General features: G+C 37.4%; 1 protein-coding gene across 1 annotated transcript; it reads left to right on the top strand.

The window, feature by feature from the left end:
- Positions 1-317: 317 nt before the first annotated feature.
- PLEKHA3 (pleckstrin homology domain containing A3) lies at positions 318-26655 on the top strand. The gene is made up of 8 exons (XM_051986125.1): positions 318-535; positions 6565-6681; positions 12845-13000; positions 14182-14318; positions 15638-15802; positions 16846-16889; positions 19113-19225; positions 25472-26655. The coding sequence occupies exons 1-8, from the start codon at positions 496-498 to the stop codon at positions 25597-25599; spliced, it is 900 nt and encodes a 299-aa protein (XP_051842085.1). The 5' UTR covers positions 318-495; the 3' UTR covers positions 25600-26655.
- Positions 26656-27441: the final 786 nt, after the last annotated feature.

Here is a 27441-nt window from a genome sequence, read left to right as displayed (position 1 = left end):
TCCGCCGCCGGGGTGGGGTTTCGCTCTCGGAGCCGGCCCCTTTCATCCAGGAAGTAAAAGCCACGTCGGGGTCAGAGAAAATAAACGAGCAGCCCGGGGGAAGGGAAGGAGGGAAAGAGGCAGGCCGAGGGAGGAAGGGTGGGAGGCGGACCGGAGAGCCGGGAAGGGGCGAGAGCAGCCCGGTGCTGGGCACGCGGCGGCTGCCGGCGGCGCAGGCTCAGGCTCTGGGTTGCCCATAGCCCGCGAGCCCCGGCGGGGAATGACGAGGCCGGCGCCCAGCTGCTGCCCAGCCGCTGCTGTCCCGGGCTGCTCAGACCTTCCCGGCGCGGGGAGCCCCCTGCAGAGGGGCTGACTGATCGCGGCCGCTCCCGCCCCGGCTGGAGGCGCAGGCCCCGGGGAGGGGCAGCCGGAGCGGGAGCAGCAGCGCCTGAAGAGGAGGAGGAGGCCGAGCCAGGGGCGCCCGCGGGGAGGATGCGCGGCACCGGGCTCTGAAGGATGGAGGGGGTTCTGTATAAGTGGACCAATTATCTCACAGGTACCGAGGGGCCCGCGACGAGGCATAGGGGGAATGAGGGTGCAGGTGCTGGAAGGGGAGTTTGTGAGTGATGAGCATGTACGCTCCCAGAAGAGCGTTGTGTAAGGCGTTTGAGAGGAGTGGGATTAACAGCTGGAGGGGGGGAAGCAGACATGTATGTGTATGTGTGTATGATGCGGGGAACAGTGCGTGTGTGTGTTTAGTAAATGGGCGTTGTGCATTTGTGCGTGATGGAATGGGTCGTGATGTGTGAATGTGTATGTGTTAGAGCAAGGGTGCTGTGCATATGTGTGCATGACAGGATACAGAGGGAGGGTGCTGTGAAATGTGCGGGTATTTGTGTATGGGGAGATATGTGTCGTGTTAGCAGAGCAGTGTTGTGAAGTGTGTGTGTGTGAGTGAGTGGGAGAGAAACAGATGAATATGGCCTTAGGAGAAAAAGGGTGTTTTGAAGCAAATACATATTTATGTATGTGTATGATAGGTATGCTCTTAGGAGAAAGGCGCTTTCAATCTTGGAAGCCTCATGAAGAAGAAGTGGATTACATTGTGGATCCATCCTTCTTGAACTCCCCCAGCTAATCTACCTTGGTTTTCCCCAAACACCTCCCTCCTCTCTTTCCCCCTTTCTCTGCAGTTTTGATACAAACCCCATTGTTCATCCCTTAAAAAAACAAAAAAACAACAACAAAAACCTTCAGCTTTCTTTTGCAATAGGGTGCCCCAAAAGCGTGTGTTTGTGCTTGACTGGGGGCGGGTGGTGACGTTAGTGGTGGAAGTGGGAATATGGGAGTGTAGAAGATAGCCTAAGTGGTACTGGATACTTCTGGTTTAGATCCTCATTGCCTCTGTTTTTTTCTCATTCGTATCTAACCTGTTTGTTGCTTCCATTTGCCTTCCCTCTCTCTGTTAATCCATAGTGTTGTTTTCTGTCTGCGGCTTTGTCTATTCCCCCAAAAACAGGAGAGATTGGAGAAGGGGGGGGGGGAAGCGAGACACAAGAGAGAGACTGAGACAAACAGGGAGAGAGAAACAAGGAGAAACCGAGAGAGAGCAATTACCTTGTTATACCTCTTTTCTACATCTTCCAAAGGAATATTGACATTCTGTCATTTTGACAAGTTTTGAATTGTCTGGATGAATGGTGTTGCTATGTTTCTTTAAAGTTTGTATTAAAGTTTTCTTTGGACAACTTTGAATAAACTGTTTGAAATACCTTTAGAAATGCCCTTTTTTGGGTGGGGTAATCTAACAACAAATAAACTCCCTTCGTTTAATCTTTTAAAGGTTTTAGCAGCCTTGAGTATGGAATTGTTTCCTTAAATATTCTATAGACCAAGGATCTCTTTTTAGTGAGGCATCAGTTTATTCTTTTAGTTCTGGCAACTAGTTAGATAGACTTTGAATAAGGGACACATACTAAAGCAAACATTAATTTGAGATTGGGGGAAGGGAGAGTTTTTCTTGAATAAAACCAACTTGAATAAATAAATGTCTAGAAATGACTTTAATAGAATTCGGAGGTCTGCTGGAGAATTGATTATCTCTAGGTATTTGAAGAATTTTCTAAATAATCTACAATAACTTTAAAATTAAGTAAATTTAAAATCTGCAGTTGTTGCAGTTTGCATTTAGTTATTCCTGTTAGATAAGGCTTCAAAATCTTGACTTAAGCCATTTATTCTTCTTTTAGGGGAAAAAGGCATTAAATTCTTTGTAATCTCATGCTACGCTAAGCTCCTCCACATCTAATCTTCTGTTAAGTCTGTGTACAGCCACACTGAGCTAGGATTGCCCCAAATTAGACAGGCATATTTCATTTATTGGAAGAAAAAAGCCAAATTTATACCCAGATTTATAGTGTGTATTTTATTTTCCCTTAAGAGTTAAAATATTAATCTCTAAAAGAAAAGTTTCTTCCAATAGCAGATATTTTCCAAACAATTCCATGGAACAGTTGGGCTGTTTTGATGTAACTATGTAGTTGAGATGCAAAGGCTTCCTTCCTTGCAACAGAAGGGTTGAGCACAGCTGTAATCTGAGTTATCTCTGGTTCTGGGCTCTGAAGTGTCAGAGCTGGTTATAAACGCCAGGTTTTAGAAAGCACTTAATGCAGAGTTTCTTAGCAAACTGTAATTGAGATGAGATGTAATTTAGTAACTGACAGTAAATATGAAATCACTGGTCATTTTTCTTGTTTAATCTGGCAACCAAGCACAATTGGTTGATTTTTAAAACTACAAATATTTTAATGTTTTCACCATATATTCCAAAGTATTTAAGCTAAATCCTGACAACATAACATGGAAATTTGCTGAAACTTTATCTGATGTTTGATAGAATAGGATTTTTATTATTATTATGTCATACTATTCTGTATATAGCTAAAATATTTCATATACTGACATTGTTATTTGTAAATGCTTTTTGATGGGGTAGAATGTTGATAATGTTTCTTAAATTTCCTTAAGTTGAAACAAATTGTTCTTTTTAGAAAATTATTTTTAAAAAAATGGATTAGGAAATCCATTCTTCCATCTCTGCATATTTATGTGGGCTTCTCTGGTTCATGTTCATAGGAATATTACATTAAGTATTTCCTAACATAGTTAACAGGTACAATTAATACACAATACATTGAACCTAGATATTAGCTGTTCCAATTGTACCATACAAAGTCTCAGGAAATCATTTTAACGACTATATCTGCTTTTACTATAATGGTACACATTTGCAGTATACTAAAAGGCCTATGTTCTTTGGCAGACTACAGTGTCTTAGGACAGAAGTCAATCTTCTTTAGTATTGCCCCAATTGTTCACCTTTTTTCCTGGGTCCCTTGCTGTTGCTTACTTCCACCAAAGATTTACCAAGAATAATTACGCAAACTGAGTAGACAAATTGAAAAGGAAAGAACACATTTGCCTGCTTTAAATACATCAGCCTAGTCTGAACCAACAATCCATTTATTAAACACTTAGTATCTGCAGGCATGTATTAGCATGATCATACTATTGTGACTAGGACTGTGCCTCATTTATATCATCTGGGATAACTGAAAATTATGCATTTAAGCCTTTTCTGTTATTTTAATAGAAATTTTCTTTTATGTGCTTCCTTGATATCTTAAATAGTTTATATACTGAATACAAAATTAACCTTTTCTTAATGTCTGTGGGTCAGCTATTATGACCCATCAATTACTATACTGGCTTACAGCTAAATTCTGCTCTTAGAAGCTATTAAAAGGTGGTGGTGGGGAAGCTATTGGGATGTGAGCTCTTTGTTCCTAGACTAAAATGGCTCAATTACTATCTTTTTAAAATTCTATGGTCTTTTTTTTTTAAAATAATTTTTCTATTTTGATCTCACTTCTGGGTTTCACCTAATCTTTTTCTTCTTATTGCTACTGCTAGGACACCTGTATCTTTCTGAAGTTTTCTGTATTCTGGGAAACTAGATAACCAAGTTGTTTTATGGTGTTTTTTTTTTTTTTTTGAGTTTTTTAAAAGAACATTATGTAAAGTATGAATAAATAATTTATTTGAGGGCAGGAGTGGACTTTCTAGCAATGAAATATGTGAGCTTTGTTGTGGCTAGTGCAAGTAACCTGGACTAAGCTACATTGAGCCTGGCTTTTTGAATTTTCAATAGGATTTGGAACTAGAAAGGATTTTTGAAGATCATTAAATTCAACCTTCTTATTTTATAGAAGAGGAAACAGAGCAGAGATATTTGTTTTTATATAATTATATGTGTGACCTATGGACTTGTTGGTTGTTACAGTGGCAAAGTTCTTGTCACTATCTCCATTTTTTCTCCTCTTAAAAAATGTTTTGATTCTTTTTGTTTTTACATGAAAGTAGTTTTATCTTAACCATCAATCCTGCCTTCTGAACTCTACTCTGCAAAAAGAACAGGAGCCATAGACTTATAGATTTAGAGTAGAAGGAAGGGACCTCAAAGGTCATTATCCAGTTCAGTCACCTCATTTTACTGAAGAAGAATTGGAACCAAGAAGGTTAACTGACTTGCCAAGGTAGCATGTGAGGCAGGATTTGAACCTGGATATTCCTAATTTCAGGGTCAACATTTTAACCACTTTAGACTTAATTATCCCATTTGGGTTTTCTTGGCAAAGCTACTGGAGAGGTTAGCCATTTCCTTCTGATGAGGAACAGGGTTAAATTGGCCAGGGTCAAAAGGCCAGTAAGGGTCTGACCTCAGTAGTTGTCTCTGGCTCTAAGCTTGCCATTCTCTCTACTGCTACCTTGAGACCCTAATTCTAGCTACTGCACCAGCATTAAGCAAAATCAGACAGAGACCCAGTCTGAGAGCGTCCTGTTGGGACCACCTCATTTCTCTTTTGAGAAGAGCCTTTCCTACTGCTGGTCTGGTTTGTAAGGTACAAAATGTGGCATCTACGAGCCCTCAGAGAGATGAGATATCTCAAGTGCCTAAACATTTGGGGGTGAGGTTGGGATTAGCTTTTGTCAATTAGTATCTAACTGGTTTTGGGAAGAAAGTTCTAACAATTTAGCACATGGGTAGCTAAACTAACCAAAATTTGAACTTTTTCCTTTTTTTTTTTTTTTTTTTTTTTTTTTTGTTGCAAATTGGTGTTTTATGATAGTAGTTTTTTGGGTTTTTTTTTTGGGGGGGACACTTGAAAGGACTGAACTATATTCTGATGCAGTAGTCAGAATGATCAGGAATAGGCAGACTGCTTATAGGTTAAGAGTGAACTTGATGAATCTAGGGAGCATAGGGACTTCAACTTTCTCATTTGGAATGGAAACAGGTGGGAGTTGGGGGCAGAGGGAACTATGCTTCACTTCAGCAGTTTTACCTTTTGGCCAAGGATCAAGTTATGTACCCTGGATATGCTCATTAAATATTAATTAAATGAATATATTAGGAATCTGGTTTTAGGGAAGAAAGGAGCATTCATGGTCTTTTATTTGGGATTTAGGATTCTATAGCCTCTTGTACATGTCCTCATTAATAGTCACCTGATGCTACCAGGACTGGAGAAAGTCACCCAAACTCCTGGACTGGATTCACTACAAATTTATTGTTATCTAATCTCAGCTGGGTCCTCACTGCAAAACAAAGTCTTGTTGACTCATACTTCTTACTGAGGCTCTTCCAATCTTTGTTTCTCTCCTTAAGCCTCCCACCTACCCCTTCCTTTGTTTCAGCAGAGGAGTTTGCCACATACCTTATTGAGAAAATAAGCCATTCACCCCCATGAATTCCCTCTTTCTCTCTATTCTACATTTCAAAACTCCTTTATATTATCACCTGTTCTTTCCTCTGCTTTCATCCCTCATGAAGTGGGTGACTGCTTTAGCAGGGCCAAGCCTTTACATGTGCTCTATTCCATTCCGTTCTGAGTCTTCTAGCAGATTGCTTCCTTTACAATTCCCTTCCCTTTCATGTTCTTAATTCTCTTTCTAGATGTTTATTCTTTCCCTACTGCTTATAAAAAATGCTCAGATCTCTACTTCCTTTAAAACTTTCACTTGTTTTTATGAATCTCCCAAACTACCTACAGTATGTCCTAGTAAATTGTTAAAACCTAAAATTGCTTAGGACTTTTGGGATGCCTGTAGGTCTTTCCTCTCCTTTTGGATTTTGGATATGGATATGTCAGTAGAAGATATGCTGTGAGAAAAGGCATATTGTTCAAATAAAGTGTCATTAAACAATAGATTTCGAGAGTATTATAAAAAAATATTGTAAACATATATTCCCTTACTTATCCCAAGATTGCACAGAAATCATCACCCTAGGGGAAAGAGGAAATGGGTAAATACTTAAGCACAACTGGATCATGTGAAATATAATTTATAAAACCGTTAACAGAGGTTTCAATTCCTACCTTCCTTCTTCCCCCCTCTTCTTCCCCTCCCCCCCCCCAAAAGACTGGTTGATTTAAAATCTAGTAATTGCTAGCAGTATCGTTCCAAGATGAAAATGCTTTCTTTCCTCTCCACTAACATTGCTGCTACTTGTGCTCCCTCTAGGTTGGCAACCTCGCTGGTTTGTTTTAGATAATGGGATATTATCCTATTATGATTCACAGGATGATGTGTGCAAAGGGAGCAAAGGAAGTATAAAGATGGCAGTTTGTGAAATTAAAGGTAAGAGAACAATTGAAATTAGAAGAAAATTTAAGTCCACAAATGGGTTTCTATCTGTATCCCAAAAGTTAACAAAACTATCCAATTCATATGACATTTTGGAAGTTGTTTTACACCCTTTTTCCCCTAAAAAGAGGGAATTCTTAAACATAGATTTTGTTGCTTCTCCATTTATCTAGAATGGAAATTAAAAATGAATGGTATAATCTTTCCACTAAAACTGGTTGCCTTGTCAGAGAAAGACTATAAGGTAACATTTTTAAACATCCAGTCAGATTCTGCAAGTTGTCTTTTATTGTCAAGAGGCATTTTAAAAAAAGGTCAGAAGCTGAGTTTTAAGAGATAGGCTATTTTCCTAAGTAATGTTTTAAAGCATATTCTCAGCACCTGTTTGGAATGCAGTAACAAAAACTTTTTTGTATGATGCATGTTCTGGAGGAGAGATGATGTATTTGATCATTCTGAGAAAAAAGAAATGTATAGATTGTTCACTTCATTTTGATATGTGGGAGTGGAAGGAGTGAGAAAAGATAAGTGATTGTGAAAAGTATTGGATTCTTGTTGGAAAAGTAGGAAGGAAAAACTAGGCTTGCAAGAGATTAGCCTTAGTGTTGATCCTAAAGTGTTTTAATGGATATGTAATCTTCTTAGAGGGAGTCCTCTTTCCAGAGGTGCAGACTGCATTTCATCCATGCCCTTGTCATCACAATGCATTCTATTTCATGTTCTTCCTCAAGTCTTCCCAAGAGTCCACTCAGCATATGAAGCCTTCCTGTAGATTTCTTTTCTTTTTTGAGGCAGGTGCCCAACTGTGTGACCCTGAGTCCCCCATGGGGCTCCATCCTGCTCCTCGCCGCCCCGAGGTAGTGAAATGGCCTCCTCGCTGGTGAGAGTGCTGGGCGCAGGCTCAGGAGGGCTGTGTGCAAATGCCCCTCAGACCTTTACTAGGTTTCCGAGTTTTCATAAGTCACTCACCCTCAGGGACTGTAGTTTCTTTTTAGATAAAAGGCAAGATGGCTGGATGACCTTTCAGCCTCCTCCTGACTCTACATCTCTGCTCTTGTGATCTCTTGACATGATGGGTGCCAGTGTGATCAGGGGCCCCTCATGTGCCCAGCTCCTCTCCTCCTTCAGGCACAGAGCTCTCTGAGGTTGTTGCTCTCATTTCTGTGTTTCTATAGTGATGTGCTACCTCCCCCTCACCCACTCTTTGACTCACCATCGCCCTTTGAGGGACCTGTGACTTTCAAAGACTTGGTGTTCTCCCCACATCAGACAATGAATGACGATATCAAAAAGATGGGCTGTTGCAGAAGCTTGGGATCATGGGAAAAGCCCTCATGTGCATTTAACCAAGCAGGCAAGCGTTTCTGGATGACCTTGCACAGCCTCTGTTCCCCAGACCCTCGCCCCTCACAGCATCACCCCGTCATGGCCCTGTACAACAAGCTGCACAGATGATGTAAAGCTGTGTGATTCTGAGTGCTCTGCCCTACTCCCTGTCAGTGCCGAGGGGCTCCCCTTTGTGTGCTCTCCTTTGGGGGCTGTCACGGTCCAAGAACTCGTCACTGCTTGGCCAGGGGACGAGGATCTGCACGCCTGGAAAGCGGCCCTCTGAAGACTTTGCATATGGCTGAAGTCTGAGTGCCTACCCTGCTGGGACAGTTGTTGAGAGCCCCAGGACCCCCCGGAGGCATGGAACCAGGGTCTGTTCACACTCACAATAACTTCTAGGTAGAGAGCATATGGAGGTTCGCCCTCTGCATTGGAGGTGTTCTCTCATTTGAGCCCTACAGTAGCCAGCTTCTCCCCACGTTACTGAGGAGGAAACTGAAGCTCAGGGGAGGCTTTATGTGACTTGCTCATGATCACATAGATAATAAGTGTAATGGGAGATTATTGGCAGCAGGGGCTGGGAAAGAAAAAGAAAAAAGAAAGGAAACAAACCGCTGGTGCTATGTGTGAGGCACAGTACTAAGCGTTTTACAAACAACCCTAGGAGGCAGGTGCTATTATTGCCTTCATTTGACAGATGAAGAAACTGAGGAAGACAGAGGCTAAGTGATTTGCCCAGTTAGTACAGAGGACAAATTTGAACCCAGATCTTCCTGACTTAGAAAACCTAGGGTTCTAATTACTTTACCACCTATCTCTAGTAAATAAAAAGAAAGTAATGAAGATCTTGAGATGAATATCCTTAGGCATTTTGTTGGTCTGTCCCCTCAGTGATTAGTTAAGTGTTTTCAGAGTGTATTCATAGTGACAAGAGAAGTGCTGGAGAAAAATAGATGTTTGAGGTGTGGTGGAAGTGTTAGGGAGATAAGTGAAGGGAAAAAGGGAAGAACAGGTTTTATGTGTACCCAAGTTAATCCTTTGAAAGAGTGTTACCTAAAATTATAAGGTAAAATACAAAAGAAATCCTCTGTAATAGAGAGCTTTTCATTACATGGGTTTGTATAGAGCATAATCAATTTGGAGGAAGAATTAGGGACTTTGGAGATTGATTAATGTAATTCCCTCATTTTACAGATGGAGAAACTGAGGCCCAAAGAGTTAAATGACTTGTCCAAGTCGGATGTGGATAGATTAAGTAGCAGAATGGAAATTCAAACTCTCTTGACTGGAGTCACATGCTTTCTGTACTACACCATGATTGTAGGCATCTCTTGGTTTATCCCATGTTGTAGACATTGCGTTTACTTTTACAAATTGAAGGTTTCTGGCAACCCTGCATTGAGCCAGTCTGTCAGTGTTTCCAACAACATGTGCTCACATTATATTTTGGAAATTTTGCAAGATTTCAAAATTTTTCATTATTATATGTGTTTTGGAGATCTGGGATTTTTGATGTTACTATTATAATGTTTTCAGAATGCCACAAACAAACTTAATCAATAAATGTTGTATGGGTTCTGATTGCTTCATCTACCAGCCATTTTAGTATCTCCCTCTCCACAGGCCTTTTTATTTTCTAAGACAACAGTATTGAAATTAGGCCATTTAAGGCCCTACAGTGGCCCCTAAGTGTTCAAGTAAAAAGAGGAGTCAAACAATTTGGCAAATTTCATTATTTTCTTATTTTAATAAATTACTACAACCATCCTAGCCTTCTATGACCATCACCTTGATCAGTCAACAATTATCAACATCAAGGCAAGACTTTACTAGCTCATATAATGATTAGCAATTTTAACTAGAAAGCATTTTTTAATTAAGGTATTGCACATTATTGTTGTTTGTTTGTTTTTTTTAAGACATAATACTGTTGCATACTTTAAAAGCTGTGATGTAGCGTAAATGTAGTTTTTAAATGCATTACCAAAGAATTCATATCACTTGATTTATTGCAATATTTGCAATGGTGGTTTGGAAGTGAACCTCAGCATCTCTAAGGTATGTTGGTATTTGAATCATAATGCAGTATTTACTTTATTGTGGTGATCTGGAACTGAACCCATAATATTTCCAAGGTATGTTGGTACTTGAATCAGATCATGTTCCAGAAATTTTCTGGGCATACAAAAATGAGAAAAATATCTGCACATTGTAATCAGAATTACACTACAGACAGATTTTGAGCCACAAAAAACCAAGCCAAGTCCTTCCTTACTTTGTTAATTCCCAATTTTCTCATCTGGATCCCTTACCTTACTAAACTTGACTCCAAAAAGGTAAAAACTTGTTATCATTGAGGATACTCAAAAGATTATACTTTTAAGAATATTCTCAAAAGGAGCATTCCAAAAAGTTTTGTTCATACTGAGTTTACTAAGTATACTTTGACTCTTATAAAAAATCTTATTAAAAATCTTACTAAAAAAACCTGTTACCTTGATTGCACCTGTGCTGGGAAGTCAATATGGAATATAATTAGTAGCCTGTGACAAAAGTTTTAGCTTCTTCTCTAGTACCATCGATGTATGTGTAGGCTTCTTTTGGAATTTTAGGGGGTAGGATTGAGCTTAAAGCTTACTATTGAAACTCTAGAAACTTTATAATATCCTTTAAGGATCTGTAGTTTCATCACAATGGCAGGTGAACTTTTTGTTCCTCATACAAGATAACCTTGTCTCTATCTCTGCCCTGGCTAACACCAGTGCCTTCCTTGCCTCAATCTCTCAAAGCTACTAATGGCCTTCAAAGATCAGTTGAGATGCCACCTTCTATATGAGGACTTTTCTAATCTCCAGGCTGGTGCTTCTCTCTCTTCCCTCTCTCCCACTACCTAATCTATTGTGTACATATTTTCTATTTACATATATGTTGAATCAAATCAACAGGCACTTATTAAGTGCCTTACTGTGTGCCAGGCCCTGTGCTAAGTATTGGGGATTCAAAAGGAAAAAAACAATCCTTGCTGTCAAAGAGCTCACCATTTTAATGGGGGAGACAACTTGTAAACAACTATGTACAAACAAGGTATATACAAGGTAAAATTGGCCATGATCTTAGAGGAAAAGCTCTAATATTTTTGGGAATTGGGAAAGGCTTCTTGTCAAAGGTGAGATTTTTGAGCTCAGGTTTTAGTCACAAAGACTGAGTCTTATTAGCTGTTCCTAGGCAAGTCACTTAACTGCCCAGTATCTTAGTTTCTCCATCTGTAAAATGGGGCTAATAGTGCCAGCTACCTCCTAGGATTGTTGTCATGGTCTAATTAGTTAATTTATGTAAAGTGCTTTGCAAGCCATAAAACTGTATATAAATGCTGGTTTTTTAATATCATCATCTGAGCTTGGGTCTGAAGGAGGTCAAGGAAGCCAGTGACAGAGATGAGGAGTGGAATTTCAGGCCTAGGGGACAATGTGAATACATGTTGTTTCTCCAATAGAAGGTCATCACTTTGAGTGCAGAGTGTTTTGTGCACCCAGGGCTTGGCACAGTACCAGGCCTTTAAGAAATGCTTATCGGTCATGGTTGCAATTGGCCTTCTTAAAATTGTTAAAAGGCATCCCCTCCATAGGCACAGCCATGTCGAGGCGGCTCGAGCCTGGCCCCTCCAACAAGCCCTTTCTTACTCTTAGGATCCATTCTGCTTTCTTCCTTCTCAGAATACGCATTCCACCTACAACGTTAAATAATGGTTTCATGAGTTACAAGTTTCCTTTCTTAAAACTACATGGTTAGCGTGCTTTGAAGGCAGAACATGGTTTTGTTTTTGTCAGTCTTTGTGATCCTGGGCACACGGCAAAGCCATTCTTGTTGTCTGTGTTCCCTGAGAGGCACCCAGCATCAGTACCAGTCAGTGTATTCAGGTGCGATTTGTTTCTCCTTGAAACCATTTTTTCCTTTTCATTGCAATGTTTTGAGTGAAGTATATCTGTGAAGCACAGAATGCCATTGTCTCTGAGGAAGCAAAGTTGCAGGAGACATTTCCTAAGCACCTGCTTTGTGCCAGACACTGGGGGTGCTGCCCTGAAGGAGCGATAGAGGGCACTGATTGGGGTGAGGGCAGGGCTTCCCTTCCCAGAGAGGAGTCTCTAGGGCTGCACAGCTGTTGGAGAAGGCGGGCGTGGTGCTGGAGAAGAGGGGTGCTCTTGCAGCAGTGTGTGAGGGATCCGCGGGAGCAGGAGGAGGGGGCCACTCCCAGCGTGATTCTGAGGCTTAGGACCCTGATGACCTTGGGAAGCCACCTCTCATTGCCCTGAATGTAAATGAAGTCTAAAATGAAGTCCTTTCCAGCTGCATGTCTGTGATCCTGGGGGGGGTGAGCCCCTCAGCACTGAGGGGCCCCCCCACAGATTCAGTGACCCATCTGGGCTTTGGGAAAACCAAAGGAGATCATGGTATAGGGAAAGACTTGGTAAATCTAACCCTGCTGCATAAATGCCAGTGGTCAGCATTGCTTTCATCATTGTTCTTGGCTCATTCTTAGGGGCCTGATCTAGAAAAGGAGTAAATGAAGCCCAGGAGACCAAAGGGAGGAAGGAGTGGTGTAGGAAAGGCCAAGAATGCTCTTCTCCTGCTGCCTCCCCGTTCATTTCTCTCAGTCATTCTCTCCAGCTCTCACTTCGGGTTGGCCAGCTGGGACCAGGCTGGGGGAAGGGTGCCAGGTGTGTCTGGGAGAGGGCTCCCCCCTGCAGGAGCTTTGGGCCAGGATGTTCCCAGAGGTGCCACTGTGTTCTAATTTATTACAACTCCCACTATTTCTTGTTCTCACTCGCAGTCCACCCGGCAGACAATACAAGAATGGAATTAATCATTCCAGGGGAGCAGCATTTCTACATGAAAGCTGTGAATGCCGCCGAGAGGCAGAGGTGGCTAGTCGCTCTGGGCAGTGCGAAAGCTTGTTTGACTGACACTAGAGCAAAAAAGGAAAAAGGTATTAAAAGATAAATATAGCTTTTATCTATTTATCTATTTGTTTGTTTGTTTATCTTTATTCCTTCATCTCCCTGATCTTCAAGAAAACCGAGTCCTATGCATTGTGGTGGCTGGGCTCTGGCAGGATGTATTAGCTGTTGGAGGTAACCACTAGAAGGTTCTGCTAAGTTAGAAAAGTTTCAAATGTTGTCTCTTCAAGGGCAAACTCCCAACTTAGATAAGTGCAGAGGGGCCCATTGCCAGAACCCTGGCTTCACAGGGATAAATTTTTATTTTGACCACAGCAGTTCATGAAATCTTAGCTGCCAGGTTGTGGAAGGAACCCCTGTAGATGGAAGGAGTATAACCCCACCAGTGAAATTCCAGATTTTTTAAGTTTTATAAATTCATTCGTTAGTTGTTTCTTAAAACTCTGGTCTGGAGATGGTCAAGCGATGAATTATTAGTGGCTTTTGAAAATGGGAAAGTTCTAATTAATTTTACAGAGACTGGTAACCAGTCACTGTTCTCTATTTTTACTGAGGATAGAACATGAGGAATGGGCTTGGATTTCAACAGGAGGGATTTAATTTAGATCAGATCAGCAGATTACACAAAACCTGTTCTGATCATCTCTGCTGGGACCTGCAGTAAGGGAAGGAAGAGAAAGGTCCAATCTGCAGCTGCTCTCCTCTGTTTTAGTCCTGCCCACTGATTCTGGAGTACCTCCATCCAGTCTGACTGGATACGTCTTCCATATTTCTCTACACATCCTCTCCTTTTGTACTATTCTTCTGGTTTAGGGAATACTTGCAAATGAATAAGCGGAGGTTGTAGGTAGGTGATGGGCTTGCACAGCCTTGTCAAAATAAGAAGACTTGAATATAATAGGTATGAGGAGTTGAGTGAGTTTTTGAGAATGCAATTGTACTATATCTTAAGGGACACATCCACCATTCTCATAGTTTATTCTCCTGCCTTTTTAAGGTACTTTGCCTAAATTGAATTCTGGACAGATAGGTAGTTGTCTCTTTTTCATGTAAAGATTTCCAGGCAATAGTTCTTCTCTGTACCCCATTTCCAGTATCTCAGAATCCTTTTGTTAGTGTCCTTTTTATGCTATGGTAACATTATATTTCTTAAAGAATCTTAACAAAAATGTTTAAATGGTTCAGGCTAACATATGTCTTTTTCTTTCAGAAATAAGTGAAACCAATGAATCTTTGAAAACCAAAATGTCTGAACTTCGCCTCTACTGTGACCTCTTAATGCAGCAAGTTCATACTATACAAGAATTCGTCCATCATGATGACAGTCATTCATCCCCCAGTGTAGAGGTATTAAGTGTAATGTTCTATGCAGGTCTGATCAAATTTGGAGTCACGTTGGGGTGAGATTCTTCTCATAAGAAATTCTGGATCAAGTCTATTGCAGAGTAGCAGGATATCTAAAGAGTCATCTAATCCCATGGCTCTCATCGCTGCTGATTAACTCATTCCCCATTGGGAATCCTTTTTAATGCTAAAAAAATCATGCATGTTCCCCACATGATGGTAACTGCATTCACATTGCCTATTTCACTGGAGCTCTGCGAAGAGCTGAGTGATAAAGCTTGGTATTTTGATGTCATGCAATAACAGTGGACTCCCAGATTGGAATTATATTCTGGATTGCACTTCTGTAGCCAAAGTAAAGCTGAAGGGTGACATGTTTCTCTGGTGAAGTCATATCTGTTCATATTTATAATAATCTGATAATTAGGGTAAAACATTATTTTTTCTGTGTGATTACTGAGAATATTTTTGAAAATGACTTTAATTTCACAAAATTTTTACCTTTATATTCCCCTCACACACAATATTGTTAAAAAAAAAAAGTTAGAATTCAGATATGTAGGATCTGGCTACTAAATGAATATACATTAAATGAATACACAATTAGCTTATGCTAATTTTGTGTTAATGATTGACTAATACTAGGAGCTACATACTATTTTCTAAGTAGAGGGATGTAGGGGAGCAGCTTTTGTTTACCTCAGTATTTGTTGTAAGTAGGAACTGGGGAAATGCTAGAGTTAAAGAAAGGGAGAGTTTAAGCACCTAGTAGGTTAAGCAGAAAGGGACAAAGAAGGTGTTGTGCCATTTGCTTCATTTGTTTGTATATTTGGTTTGCTAGGCCCAGGTGGCTTCCCAAGGCATTATATGTAACAACCTCAGAAATAATTTGTCAACAACGACTTGTCAAAATTGAATTGGGATTTTTTTTTATTATATCCATCAGGAATAAGAAAATTATTTTCATCTGTGTCAGTTTTGTATAGAAATATAGAAATTATTGCCTAAAAGTTTTTCAGATTGCTATCCTAGCTAGACAGGAAAATCATGTTTTAAAATTTTACTTGAATTTAGTTTCATTCATATATTATTTATTCAAGAAGAGATGGCTATTACTTACCTATCCACAGGTTGCTGCAATTTTCTGACACCCTGTACTTGGAAGTAAAATGTTCTCTCAAAGCAGTTTTTTAAATGTATTAATTGAAGGTAATGTTTTCTTCCGTGATCATAATGTTGCCCCTTTGAACAAGATTCATTTATATGTCTGTGATTTTACTGACCTTGACATTTGAATATCTATTGTTTTTTTTTTTTTCCAGAATATGAACGAAGCATCATCTCTGCTTAGTGCCACTTGTAACACATTCATCACCACACTCGAAGAATGTGTGAAGATAGCAAATGCCAAGTTTAAACCAGAGATGTTTCAATTGCCTCATCCAGATCCTTTAGTTTCTCCTGTATCACCTTCACCTGTTCAAATGGTTGGAGCAATTTTCATCCCCTGGGATTAATTTCACTCTTTAGAGTTAAAGGGGTGAAAACAATTCAGTTTTCTTGGCATAGTTTTGTGTCATGTGAATGAGTTCTGTATTCTACATAAGTACAACTGGGAAAGGAATGAAAAAAACTTCTTTGGGGAATGTGAAGTGATAAGAGCTTGCAATTTGAAATTATCTAGAATCTCTGGAACAATGAGTACATTGTTTGGCAGGGTCAGTTGGTTTGTAGTCCTTTCAGGGTTGATAAATTTGGTGTCATGGGAAAGTGGGGCCCTATCAGTAAGATAAAGTCAGAAAGGCCCCTTTCATTTTACACTAAAAAATACAAGATAATTTTCACAGAGGGATGAAGGTTCCATTTATAATATCCATAGCTACCATTTTGGGAATTACCTGAAAAAAATGTTTGGAGAGATTTTGCAAGGATTTTTACAAAAATCTGTGATAGATTATCAGTCTCAGATAATGTATTGCATTAACCAAGTTGGAGATTTGGTTCCCAAAATGGCTTTTTGATAGCCTGTATAGTGAGTTATTTTTCAGTCAAGAAATATTGATTAACTAACTAGTGCATGTCAGATTAAAGTTAAATTTACAATGCAGCTTTAGAAATATACTTTCCAAAGTTTATAAGGTGTATACACCTTTCCAAGGTGTATAAGCACATTTATTAAGTATCATCTTTTTTATAACTAAGATTGTCCTCCTAATTTTTATCAACCCAGAGAAAACATTTGGAAATTTTATACAGATGGCTACTGGATCTTTGACTTCACTGGTATAGGGAACTTCCACAAGATGAAAAACTTTCACAATTGGGTTATAATATGAATTACTGGAAAGAATGCCCACACCATTAAAATTACAGCTGTATTGAAGTATTTAATTTTTAAAAATATTTTCCCATCAAACTCTTTATTGAGTTGGTTGATTATATTTGGAGTATTTATTGTTTTGGAACTAATTTTGTGCATCTTTTTAAATTTATATCTTGGTTTTTTTTTTTTTTTTTTTTAAATTTCTAGATGAAACGTTCTATCAGCCACCCTGGTTCTTACAGCTCAGAGAGGTAAAATTGTCTTTTTTTCTTTTCTGTATTCATTCTTCCCATATACTTCCTATATACATTCTCCAGAGAAAGCCTAAGGATCATGGGATTTAGTATTGTGAGGGACCTTATTGTTGTTTAGTTATTTTCAGTTTTGTCCAGCTCTTTGTGACCCCCTTTTCTATGTGTTTTTTGTTTTGTTTTGTTTTTGACAAAGATACTGGAATAGTTTGCCATTTCCTTTTTTGATTCATTTTTATAGCTAAGAAAACTAAGACACATAGGGTAAGTGACTTGCCCAAGCCACATAGTAAGTGTCCGAGGATTTGAACTTGGTTCTTCCTGTTTACATGCCCAGTGCTCTTATCCACTGCTGCGCTAGAAGAGATCTGAGAAGTCACTGAATAAAACCTTCTCATTTTATAGAGGAGTAAGAGGTTGATGGAGGTAAAGTTGTCTAGGGTCACATAGGCAGTAAGAGTCGTAGGCAGGAGCTGATCCAAGTCAGTCTGACTCCAAAGCCCCATGCCCTGTTCAATACATCATGCTGCTGCTTTTGACATTAATAAGATTTGCTGTGTAAAATAGCAGAGACCATGCTGTTTATCAACTGTGATGGCTTTGCAATTTTGTAAGGTGCTTGAAAGTATCCCAAAGTATACATTGATCTGTGGGTATTTGGTTGGAACTTCTGGTCTCAAAGGCTGAGGTGTAGCTTATTGTATTTCTTCATCATATTAAGAGGTAAAAAAGTTATAATGATGGTGAAAAACTGAAAAATCAGAAAAAAAAAAAACCTCATAGATGTTTAAATATAAACACTAGTCAAATTGATGTTAGGAGATTTCTTTTTAGTAGTTCAATTTTCTTGAATAATCTCTAATAGTCCCAAGTTTTTAAATTAGTCTATGCAGCAGAGGAATGTAGATTTTTAGCATGTCAGTTTCCTAATTTGGTTCCTTATAGTATTATCTCTCAAAAAGCTAAGTTATTAGGTGTTACTTTATAATAGATATATATTTTTTTTTGGTCTAAGATCTTTCTCTGCATCAACTATTTAAAAAAAAATTCTAAAACAGGTATGTTAATTAAAACTTTGTCCAGCATCATCAGGAAATGAGTAGCTAGCTAGCTTCATATAAGTATATTTTGTGGCAAACTGAAGTTTCTTCCATTTATTATTTTAAAATAAATTTTTATTGAATTTTTGTTTTTACATCATTTCCATTTCCCCCTAAATTATTTTCCTAAGCCTTTCCACAGAGCCAACCCGAGAGCAGAGAATTTTTGGAAAAAAGAAAAAGATAAGAGAAAAAAGTGCAATATTTTTTACTTATAAAAAGATCTGCTGTTATATGCACCTCTCACTTTTAAGTGATAACACATCCTTTTATTTTGAACATATCTGATGGGAATTTTAATTGAATAAACATTTTGATGGGATTATTTCTAGATCTATTTTCATTCTACCTTAGGCAAAATTTGTGAAACATAATTCATCTTTGATAAGTTAGGATCATTATGAATGTTAATAATAATCATACTATGATAGAGTAATTCCTTAAAACTGTTGTTAGCAATGTTTAATGTCCCTATACCTACCATGCAGTGGAAAAAGTGTCATCAGATTTGGAGATAGAAAACTTGGTTTTGGATCCTGGGTCTTCCACTTCATTCCTTTATGACCTTGGATGACTTATTTCATCATTCTAAGACTCACTTTCCTCATCTTTAAAACTGGGGTGTTGACCTAAGAGTGCTAAGGGACCTTTCCGTTCTAACTCTTAGAAGCCTCTACTCTACTTTTATTCTTGCTTTTGTCTCTCCATTGGCTATCAATTAGTGTCTTTCATTGCTATCAGTATGTCTAAATCATAACATTTGGCATTTCTTTTTTTTTATAATGCAATAGCATTATATTTATGATTTCATTTGCCTAACTGTGGTTGGAAAACTAGACCACTGACCTTTTTTAATCAAAAGCTTTATTTCACCTAGAATTCTGAACCAAAAGAATATGATTAAAGATTTTTCAGAGGGCTACAGTTTCTCCTTTCAGAGAAAAGTTCTTGGATTTTGTGATAACTATTTTCCATCTAGCTCAATTAAGAAATCTGTTTTGGTTATTGTGTTAATGTGAAGGAGCTTTCTTCATTTAAATGGAAGTGACTTAAGGCTTCAAGCCAACTTGGGAATGTTTGAATTTATTTAATTGTAAAGTGAATTAACTTACTTTCTTTGTAGGAGTAGTCACACTGTAAAAGAACCAGGGCCTTCACTTCATCGAATTTCCCAACGGCGCAGAAGAACCTACTCAGATACAGACTACAATGATATGCCCCCTGAAGATCCAGATAGTAAGTTTGAAAGCATGTGTAACTGCCTTTGTTTTTTTTTTTGTTTTTGTTTTTGTTTTTGTTTTTTTTTTAATTTTTATTTAATAATTACTTTATATTGACAGAATCCATGCCAGGGTAATTTTTTTTTTTTTTTTTTTTTACAACATTATCCTTTGCACTCGTTTCTGTTCCAATTTTTTTCCGCTCCCTCCCTTCACCCCCTCCCCTAGATGGCAAGCAGTACTTTATATGTTTGATATGTTGCAGTATATCCTAGATACAATATATGTTTGCAGAACCGAACATTTCTCTTGTTGCATAGGGAGAATTGGATTCAGAAGGTACAAATAACCCGGGAAGAAAAACAAAAATGCAGATAGTTCACATTCGTTTCCCAGTGTTCTTTCTTTGGGTGTAGCTGCTTTTGTCCGTCATTTATCAATTGAAACTAGGTTAGGTCTCTTTGTCAAAGAAATCCACTTTCATCAAAATATGTCCTCATACAATATCATTGTCGAAGTGTATAATGATCTCCTGGTTCTGCTCATTTCACTTAGCATCAGTTCATGTAAGTCTCGCCAGTCCTCTCTGTATTCATCCTGCTGATCATTTCTTACAGAACAATAATATTCCATAACATTCATATACCACAATTTACCCAGCCATTCTCCAATTGATGGGCATCCATTCATTTTCCAGTTTCTAGCCACTACAAACAGGGCTGCTACAAACATTTTGGCACATACAGGTCCCTTTCCCTTCTTTAGTATTTCTTTGGAATATAAGTCCAATAGAAACACTGCTGGATCAAAGGTATGCACAATTTGATAATTTTTTGGGCATAATTCCAGATTGCTCTCCAGAATGGTTGGATTCGTTCACAACTCCACCAACAATGCATTAGTGTCCCAGTTTTCCTGCATCCCCTCCAACATTCATCATTATTTTTTCCTGTCATCTTAGCCAATCTGACAGGTGTGTAGTGGTATCTCAGAGTTGTCTTAATTTGCATTTCTCTGATCAATAATGATTTGGAACACTCTTTCATATGAGTGGTGATAGTTTCAATTTCATCCTCTGAAAATTGTCTGTTCATATCCTTTGACCATTTATCAATTGGAGAATGGCTTGATTTCTTATAAATTTGAGTCAGTTCTCTATATATTTTGGAAATGAGGCCTTTATCAGAACCTTTAACTGTGAAGATGTTTTCCCAGTTTGTTGCTTTCCTTCTAATCTTGTTTGCATTAGTTTTGTTTGTACAAAGGCTTTTTAATTTGATGTAATCAAAATTTTCTATTTTGTGATCGGTAATGGTCTCTAGTTCATCTTTGGTCACAAATTTCTTTCTCCTCCACAAGTCTGAGAGATAAACTATTCTATGTTCCTCTAATTTATTTATAATCTCGTTCTTTATGCCTAGATCATGGACCCATTTTGATCTTATCTTGGTATATGGTGTTAAGTGTGGGTCCATGCCTAATTTCTGCCATACTAATTTCCAATTATCCCAGCAGTTTTTATCAAATAATGAATTCTTATCCCAAAAGTTAGAATCTTTGGGTTTGTCAAACACTAGATTGCTCTAGTTGACTATTCTGTCTTGTGAACCTAACCTTTTCCACTGATCCACTAATCTATTTCTTAGCCAATACCAAATGGTTTTGGTGACTGCTGCTTTATAATATAATTTTAGATCAGGTACAGCTAGGCTACCTTCATTTGATTTTTTTTTCATTAATTCCCTTGAGATTCTCGACTTTTTATTGTTCCATATGAATTTTGTTGTTATTTTTTCTAGGTCATTAAAATATTTTCTTGGAAGTCTGATTGGTATAGCACTAAATAAATAGATTAGTTTAGGGAGCATTGTCATCTTTATTATGTTCGCTCGGCCGATCCAAGAGCACTCAATATTTTTCCAATTATTTAAGTCTGACTTTATTTGTGTGGAGACTTTTTTATAATTTTGCTCATATAATTCCTGACTTTCCTTTGGTAGATAGATTCCCAAATATTTTATGGTATCAACAGTTATTCTGAATGGAATTTCTCTTTGTATCTCTTGCTGTTGGGTTTTGTTGGTGATGTATAAAAATGCTGAGGATTTATGGGGATTTATTTTGTAGCCAGCTACTTTGCTAAAATTATGAATTATTTCTAATAGCTTTTTAGTAGAATCTCTGGGGTTCTCTAGGTATACCATCATATCATCTGCAAAGAGGGATAGTTTCCTCATTGCCTACTCTAATTCCTTTAATCTCTTTCTCGACTCTTATTGCAGAGGCTAGTGTTTCTAATACGATATTGAATAATAATGGTGATAGTGGGCAACCTTGCTTCACTCCAGATCTTACTGGGAAAAGTTCCAGTTTTTCCCCATTGCATATGATGCTTACTGATGGTTTTAAATATATGCTCCTGACTATTTTAAGGAAAAGTCCATTTATTCCTATGCTCTCAAGTGTTTTTATTAGGAATGGATGTTGGATTTTATCAAATGCTTTTTCTGCATCTATTGAGATGATCATATGGTTTTTGTTTGTTTGGTATAACTGCCTTTGGATTTTATTAGCTTTCTCACTGTGGGTCTCCCAGATTGATGCTGTTGAGTGACGATACTAATTGCTATAGAATTTAGCACACACATGTGTGATTTAGAGTGAGGCATACAGTTAAAAGAAACTCAAGTGTTTTTTCATAAACTTTTTTCTTAGTAATTAAGAAATGTTAAATAGCTTTATAAAATGAAAATATTTTCTGTTGCTGTTCCATGATGTTTTTTAAATTGGAAAAGGAGAAAAATAGTGAATCATAAATGAGTCTTGAGGAAATTCAGCTAATGAATATTCCAAGTCTAGAAGAGACTGTCTCCATGTTGCCAGCATAATTGGTTGATGGGTGTGAAGGATAAGGCTTATAATTACGTTGGTATAGGAAACTTCCTACATGAGAAATCTTTCTACCAATGCAAGTCAGCATCTTCTCTGAGATTTATTATTTTAGAGACTATTTCCATTAATTGATTGCTCACTGCCATCTTAGAAGGAGGTCTCAATTAGAGTGGGTTTTATCACATTAAAATTTTTATCTATGAACTTTTAAATTTGCATAGCACTTTACAAATATTGTCTCATTTGATATTTAGCACAGCAATGGGAACTAGTACTATTATTATTATTATTCCCATTTTACAGATGAAGAAAATGAACAACTTGTGTGGGATCACCTCAGCTAATAAGTGTTTTAAGGGCAGACTTGGAATTCAGGCTTTACTGAATTTGAATCCAGAATTCTATTCAGTGTTACTACCCAGCTTCTGTCATTCAATATTTATTTGAGGCACAACCAGAAACTAGGTCTTTCTGGCTCCAAAATTAATTCCCTGTGCATTTTATTATATGCCATACTGCATGCCTCTCAGGTCTAATTGAATCTTATTGTTACTTGTGCCATAATAAAGTATGTCTCTCCTAGTGAATTGGAAGAATTCATTCATTGTTGCCTTTTCCCCAGATTTTTCCCATATTTTGTGCCACTCACTTCAATATTTCACCTATAGAAGATTTGAATGATTTTCTTATAGTAATTTAGAAGTTTGGCAGTACTTGTTTCAGAAAATGCTAGGTTTAGACAGATTTATACCAGTTAGAAAAGTTGCATCTATTATAATTATTCACTGGTATTTTGGAAGGTGCTCTCAATTAGAGTTAGCCTAGAGAGCTGCAGTTGGCTCTGTGCTTTTTTCCACTTTTATCACTTGGATAAAGGCACTGATGATCTGCTTACTAAATTTTCAGAATAATACAAAGAATAGCCAGCACATTGGCTGAAATTTAATCAGGACAAATATTTATCATTGTTAATACAGAAAATTAACATCACCAACAAAATGTGGAAGAAGGGTTACTAGGTAGCATTGTTCCAAAAAAACTTTGGGTTTTATTGCCAACTCAGTGAGTCAGAAAAGTTAAGTTGATCTTGGGCTACATTGGAGAGACATAACAGCAAAGACTAGAAATGGATTAGATCTGTTGTATTCTTCCTAATGAAACGATATTGGGAATCTTGTGTTCCTTTCTGGAAGTTAATGTATTAAGGAGGACTTTGATAAACTGCATAACATCCAGAAGTAGAGAACCAGAATGGTTAAGACCCTTGTTGTTATGTCATATGAAGCCCAGTAGAAGGAATTGAATGTGTTTATCTAGGGAAGATAGGACTTCTTGGGGACATGATAAATATATCATATATTTGAAGGACCATGTTGGGCTTTAAGATCTTTTATCTAATTGTTTCTTTTTGAAGTCTTTAAATTTTATTGATTCCAGATAACTCTTCTCTTGATATTAACCATTTAACATTAAATGGTATGAAAGTTTTATAATCCAGTTTACTACACAGTGTAAACTTGCTTCATTCAGTTTGTAGATAAGTCTTTGTATTGTTGCCATGAAGCTGAGTATTTTCTATCATTTTTAAGAAGTTTGACAAGGGCGCTGAAACAATAGCTGAACTATTAAAAGGGCCTGTTGAATCATTGTATATAGTGCAGGTACTTTATTGATGGTATAGTCACCTCATTTTAGTTCAAGTCACCTCATTTATCAACTAAGGGAGCTGAGGGTGAAAGAAATTATATTTTGTATTGTATTAGCAGATATCTGAGGAATGATTTAAATTTAAGCCTTCTTGTTTCAAAGCCCAGTACTGTATCTGCTGCACTACTGTCTAACTTCAGGTACTAGAATAAACTCCTCACTTCGTGCAGGCATCCTTTTTTTTATCCCTGAAGTGTGATACCATTCAGTTTTTTTCCAGTGCTATCCTCACTCTTTTAATACCCATCTGTTTCATTTTTTACCTCTTCATTTGAATGACATTTTACCCATTCATTAGAATGGTCCTTCTAGGACCATTTGGGACTGATAAGATACTGGTCTCAAATGACTTCAGGCTTTTTAGTTCACCATACTCTGCCCATTACTGTTTGAAGATTACTTTCTTTGGTGGAGAATGTGGAAACAAAATCAAAATTAAGTAGTTCTGATTTCTCATTGTATTCTGTCAATATTACCCCATTTTCCCCAAACAGTAGGTTTGTTCCTTCTTTGTTTTTCATCTTGTTCCAAATACAGCTTTACAAGATTTTTCGTTCTACTTAATGGAAATCTCAGCTCCTTCCTGACTTTAAACTTTCTTTCTCTACTTTTTGTGCCATTTAAAAAACTATATGTCTTTCTTTTTCCTTTTCCTTTTTCATTCATTTCCTTTCGTTTTTTACATGCTTTTTAACAATTTGAGCTCACCACGGAACTCCCTCTGTAGCCTTCTTGTTTTCCTTTTACAATAGCATGATTTATGATCATATAATCAAAGTTTTCATTACTTTATACAATCCTAGTGACCTTTGAGCCACATTCCATTTTAGATTCTGCAGTGATGGGATCATTCCTATTCTAATTCTAAAATTTTTGAGATCTATTTTCCTGAAGTATTGATTATAGCAGATTTGATACAGATCTGGCTTGAGACTTCTCTGTAGTTCAAGAATAGATGAAGCTTTTAGCCACAGGCTAACTATTGATTAATAACTCTGTGGGTTGCTGGCAGTTAGCATGGATTCCATACCACTGGACTGCTGAGAAATAGATAGTAGCTTTTGAGACTTATGAGAAAATTACAAAAGAATTTTCACTTCTTGTGGTGTATAATTGCTTTTGTATTGGGCCCTATTGGGTTCACTGGCAGTATTGGGGAGCTTCAGTGGAAGACCATGTTATAGGCTTATAATCTGGAATGAGAGGGGACCTCAGAAATTAACTGGTCAGCACCACCATTTTATACATGAGCAGCCTGTGGCCCAGGGAGATTCAGTGAACTGAGCCCTAAGGTCTGCAGGCAGGTTTTGAGCCCTGGTCCGCTTGTTCCAGAGACAATATGCTTTCCATTATATTGCATTACTTTGCTGTAAATGGTATGTAGTGATCTTAATTAAAGCATTTAAACTGATGATCTAAGCTCCTTTCAAGCCCTGAGTCCTTTAATCATATTGACTTGAAGTCTAGTTTTAAATTGACCATTTTACTATATATATGACCTTTTTTGAATTTAAGCTTCCTCATTTGTTTTGGAGTTTGGATTAACCATCTTTTCATTGGACTAGAAAGAACTATAGTGGAAGCATCCAGTAATAGGAAAATGTTCTTAACATTGATTTGTTTTGGAAAGGAAGTTTTAAAGTATTAATACTTTTCTTAATAGGACCTGTTCACTGTTCAAGAAATATGCTCAATGGAGATTTGGCATCAGCAACCATTCCTGAAGAAATCAGAACTGTGACCAAAAAAAGATCTGAATTGGAAGATGTTCCTCCATCCTTCTCTTCCTGAGGAAATTGAAGTGTCCAACTTTCTCTAAGTATTGCTATGCAAAAGCTGCTGTAATTCTATTGTTGTTATAGGGAGTAGTTTTTTCCCTTTATTTAGAAGGATTTCTCTGCACTTTATAGAATAATGTTTAAAAAAAAAATACCCCAACAACTACAAAAAAAAAAAAAACCCAACAACAAACCTTTGAAGTGTATTTTATCTTTATATAGTTTATTTGCAAGAGTATTTTCCTAATAACTTCACAATATGAATGTGCATCTCTTTCTTTGAACAAATGATGGTTTAACATTTAGGCATTTATGAGGATAAATGTAGATATTTTTTTAAAAAGTGTGAAGGACTGACGACATTGTCAGTTTGTATTGTCGCTTATAAATACATGGAGCCTTTTGCACAGGGTCCGTTCTGACAGATGTGTGAAATATATGATTGTGCCATGGACCAACTGGTCACTTATCCCCGTTAAAAATGCATAACTGCACTGGTGGACAGTGATCACATTGTCTTCCTTCAAGAAAAAAAGGAACAACTAATTATATCTTAACATATCTTTAGCCCAAGTGACATGACATATCAAGTATTTTTTTATAAAACCAGATTGTGTTGTCCTTCAAATGTAGGGATGGCACTGCTGAATTGTTGATACCAAACTGTTGATATGAAGTATTTAATTTTCACTTATTTATTACTTTCTGCTGCATCAAAAAGAGAGGATAGCATTCTTATTTGTGACCAACCAAATTTTAAGATGTGCACTTGTTGTTATTTGCCTTGTACCAGAAAAAGAGGTTAATGTTGCAGTGAATTTGCTCATTTTAAAACAGAAATAAAATTCTTTTTTTTTTTTTTGGTGGAATAAGAGTTTATGTGCTTGTTTCTAAAATAGCTCATTGAGCTGCTGTTGTAAGGTGTTTAACTCTAAAAACTATTTAGAGAAGTTTTTTATTTGTGAATTTTTTTTTTATAGAAAAAGGACTTCTTTAATGTTACTACTACTTTGGAATGGCATTATTGAATCAGTAAACAAATACTGTTTTTTGCAGTGCCTGCTCATAACTGCTGTTTGTGTTGTCAGTGCTTGCCTTGTTATCTGTTTTTTCAGTTAACTTTGGGGAAATAATTATTAAGTAAGGTGCTGAACATGAAACTTTTCTTCCCCCAAAAAACAAGAAAAAATGATTGGATATTTTAAAAGTTTTTCATCTCCTCTATTTGGATGTTATAAGCCACATATAACTGATGAATGTTCTTGATTCCTTTTTTAAGGATCTGAGAATGGGTTTTAGCGCATTGCCCTTTAAATTTTATCTCTTATTGTACATGGGACTTTCTTTCTAAGTGAGTTAAATGTCTGCTACATCTAAATATGTTTGCAGGCCATTTGCATTTCTCTTCTGTAGTTTAAAATGAACCTCAGTAATCTATGTATGGTGATATCCTAACATTGATACTATTTAACAAGTTGCCTTCTGCTCTAATGTGTGAATTTTGAACATTTCTCTATACATATGGGAGCTCAAGAAGCAAGCTTGCTAGTGTTGAAACTACAGAGATACTTCTTGGTCTTGGTTTTCTATGCTCTATTTATAATTTAGAATCTCTCTCCTATCAGGATAGTTTTTAGTCTAGACAAACTATTTTCACATATAATAACAATAGATAAGTTCCCTTGGTCATAGGATAATTCATTCACCTTTTGCACATCACTTGATACCTCATATATGGAAACAAGTTAAACTTTGGTTTCATAGTCAGTTTTTAACGAAACACTTACATAGTAATAAATAAAAGTATAAGTGATAGAATGGCTTTTGGCGGTCCTTTTAACTTTTTTCTTATTTC

This window comes from Antechinus flavipes, chromosome 3 (genome assembly GCF_016432865.1).
Source record: "Antechinus flavipes isolate AdamAnt ecotype Samford, QLD, Australia chromosome 3, AdamAnt_v2, whole genome shotgun sequence".
In the NCBI taxonomy this organism is placed as follows: domain Eukaryota; kingdom Metazoa; phylum Chordata; class Mammalia; order Dasyuromorphia; family Dasyuridae; genus Antechinus; species Antechinus flavipes.
The sequence above is the reverse complement of the archived record's forward strand: the minus strand, read 5'-3'. Positions and strand labels throughout refer to the sequence as shown.

Excerpts from the sequence above, each read along its gene's own strand:
- PLEKHA3 (XM_051986125.1), top strand. The coding sequence starts at position 496 with ATGGAGGGGGTTCTGTATAAGTGGACCAATTATCTCACAG. Across the intron at positions 6,682-12,844 it reads GGCAGTTTGTGAAATTAAAG|TCCACCCGGCAGACAATACA; the intron begins GTAAGAGAACAA and ends TCTCACTCGCAG. Across the intron at positions 13,001-14,181 it reads TAGAGCAAAAAAGGAAAAAG|AAATAAGTGAAACCAATGAA; the intron begins GTATTAAAAGAT and ends TTTTTCTTTCAG.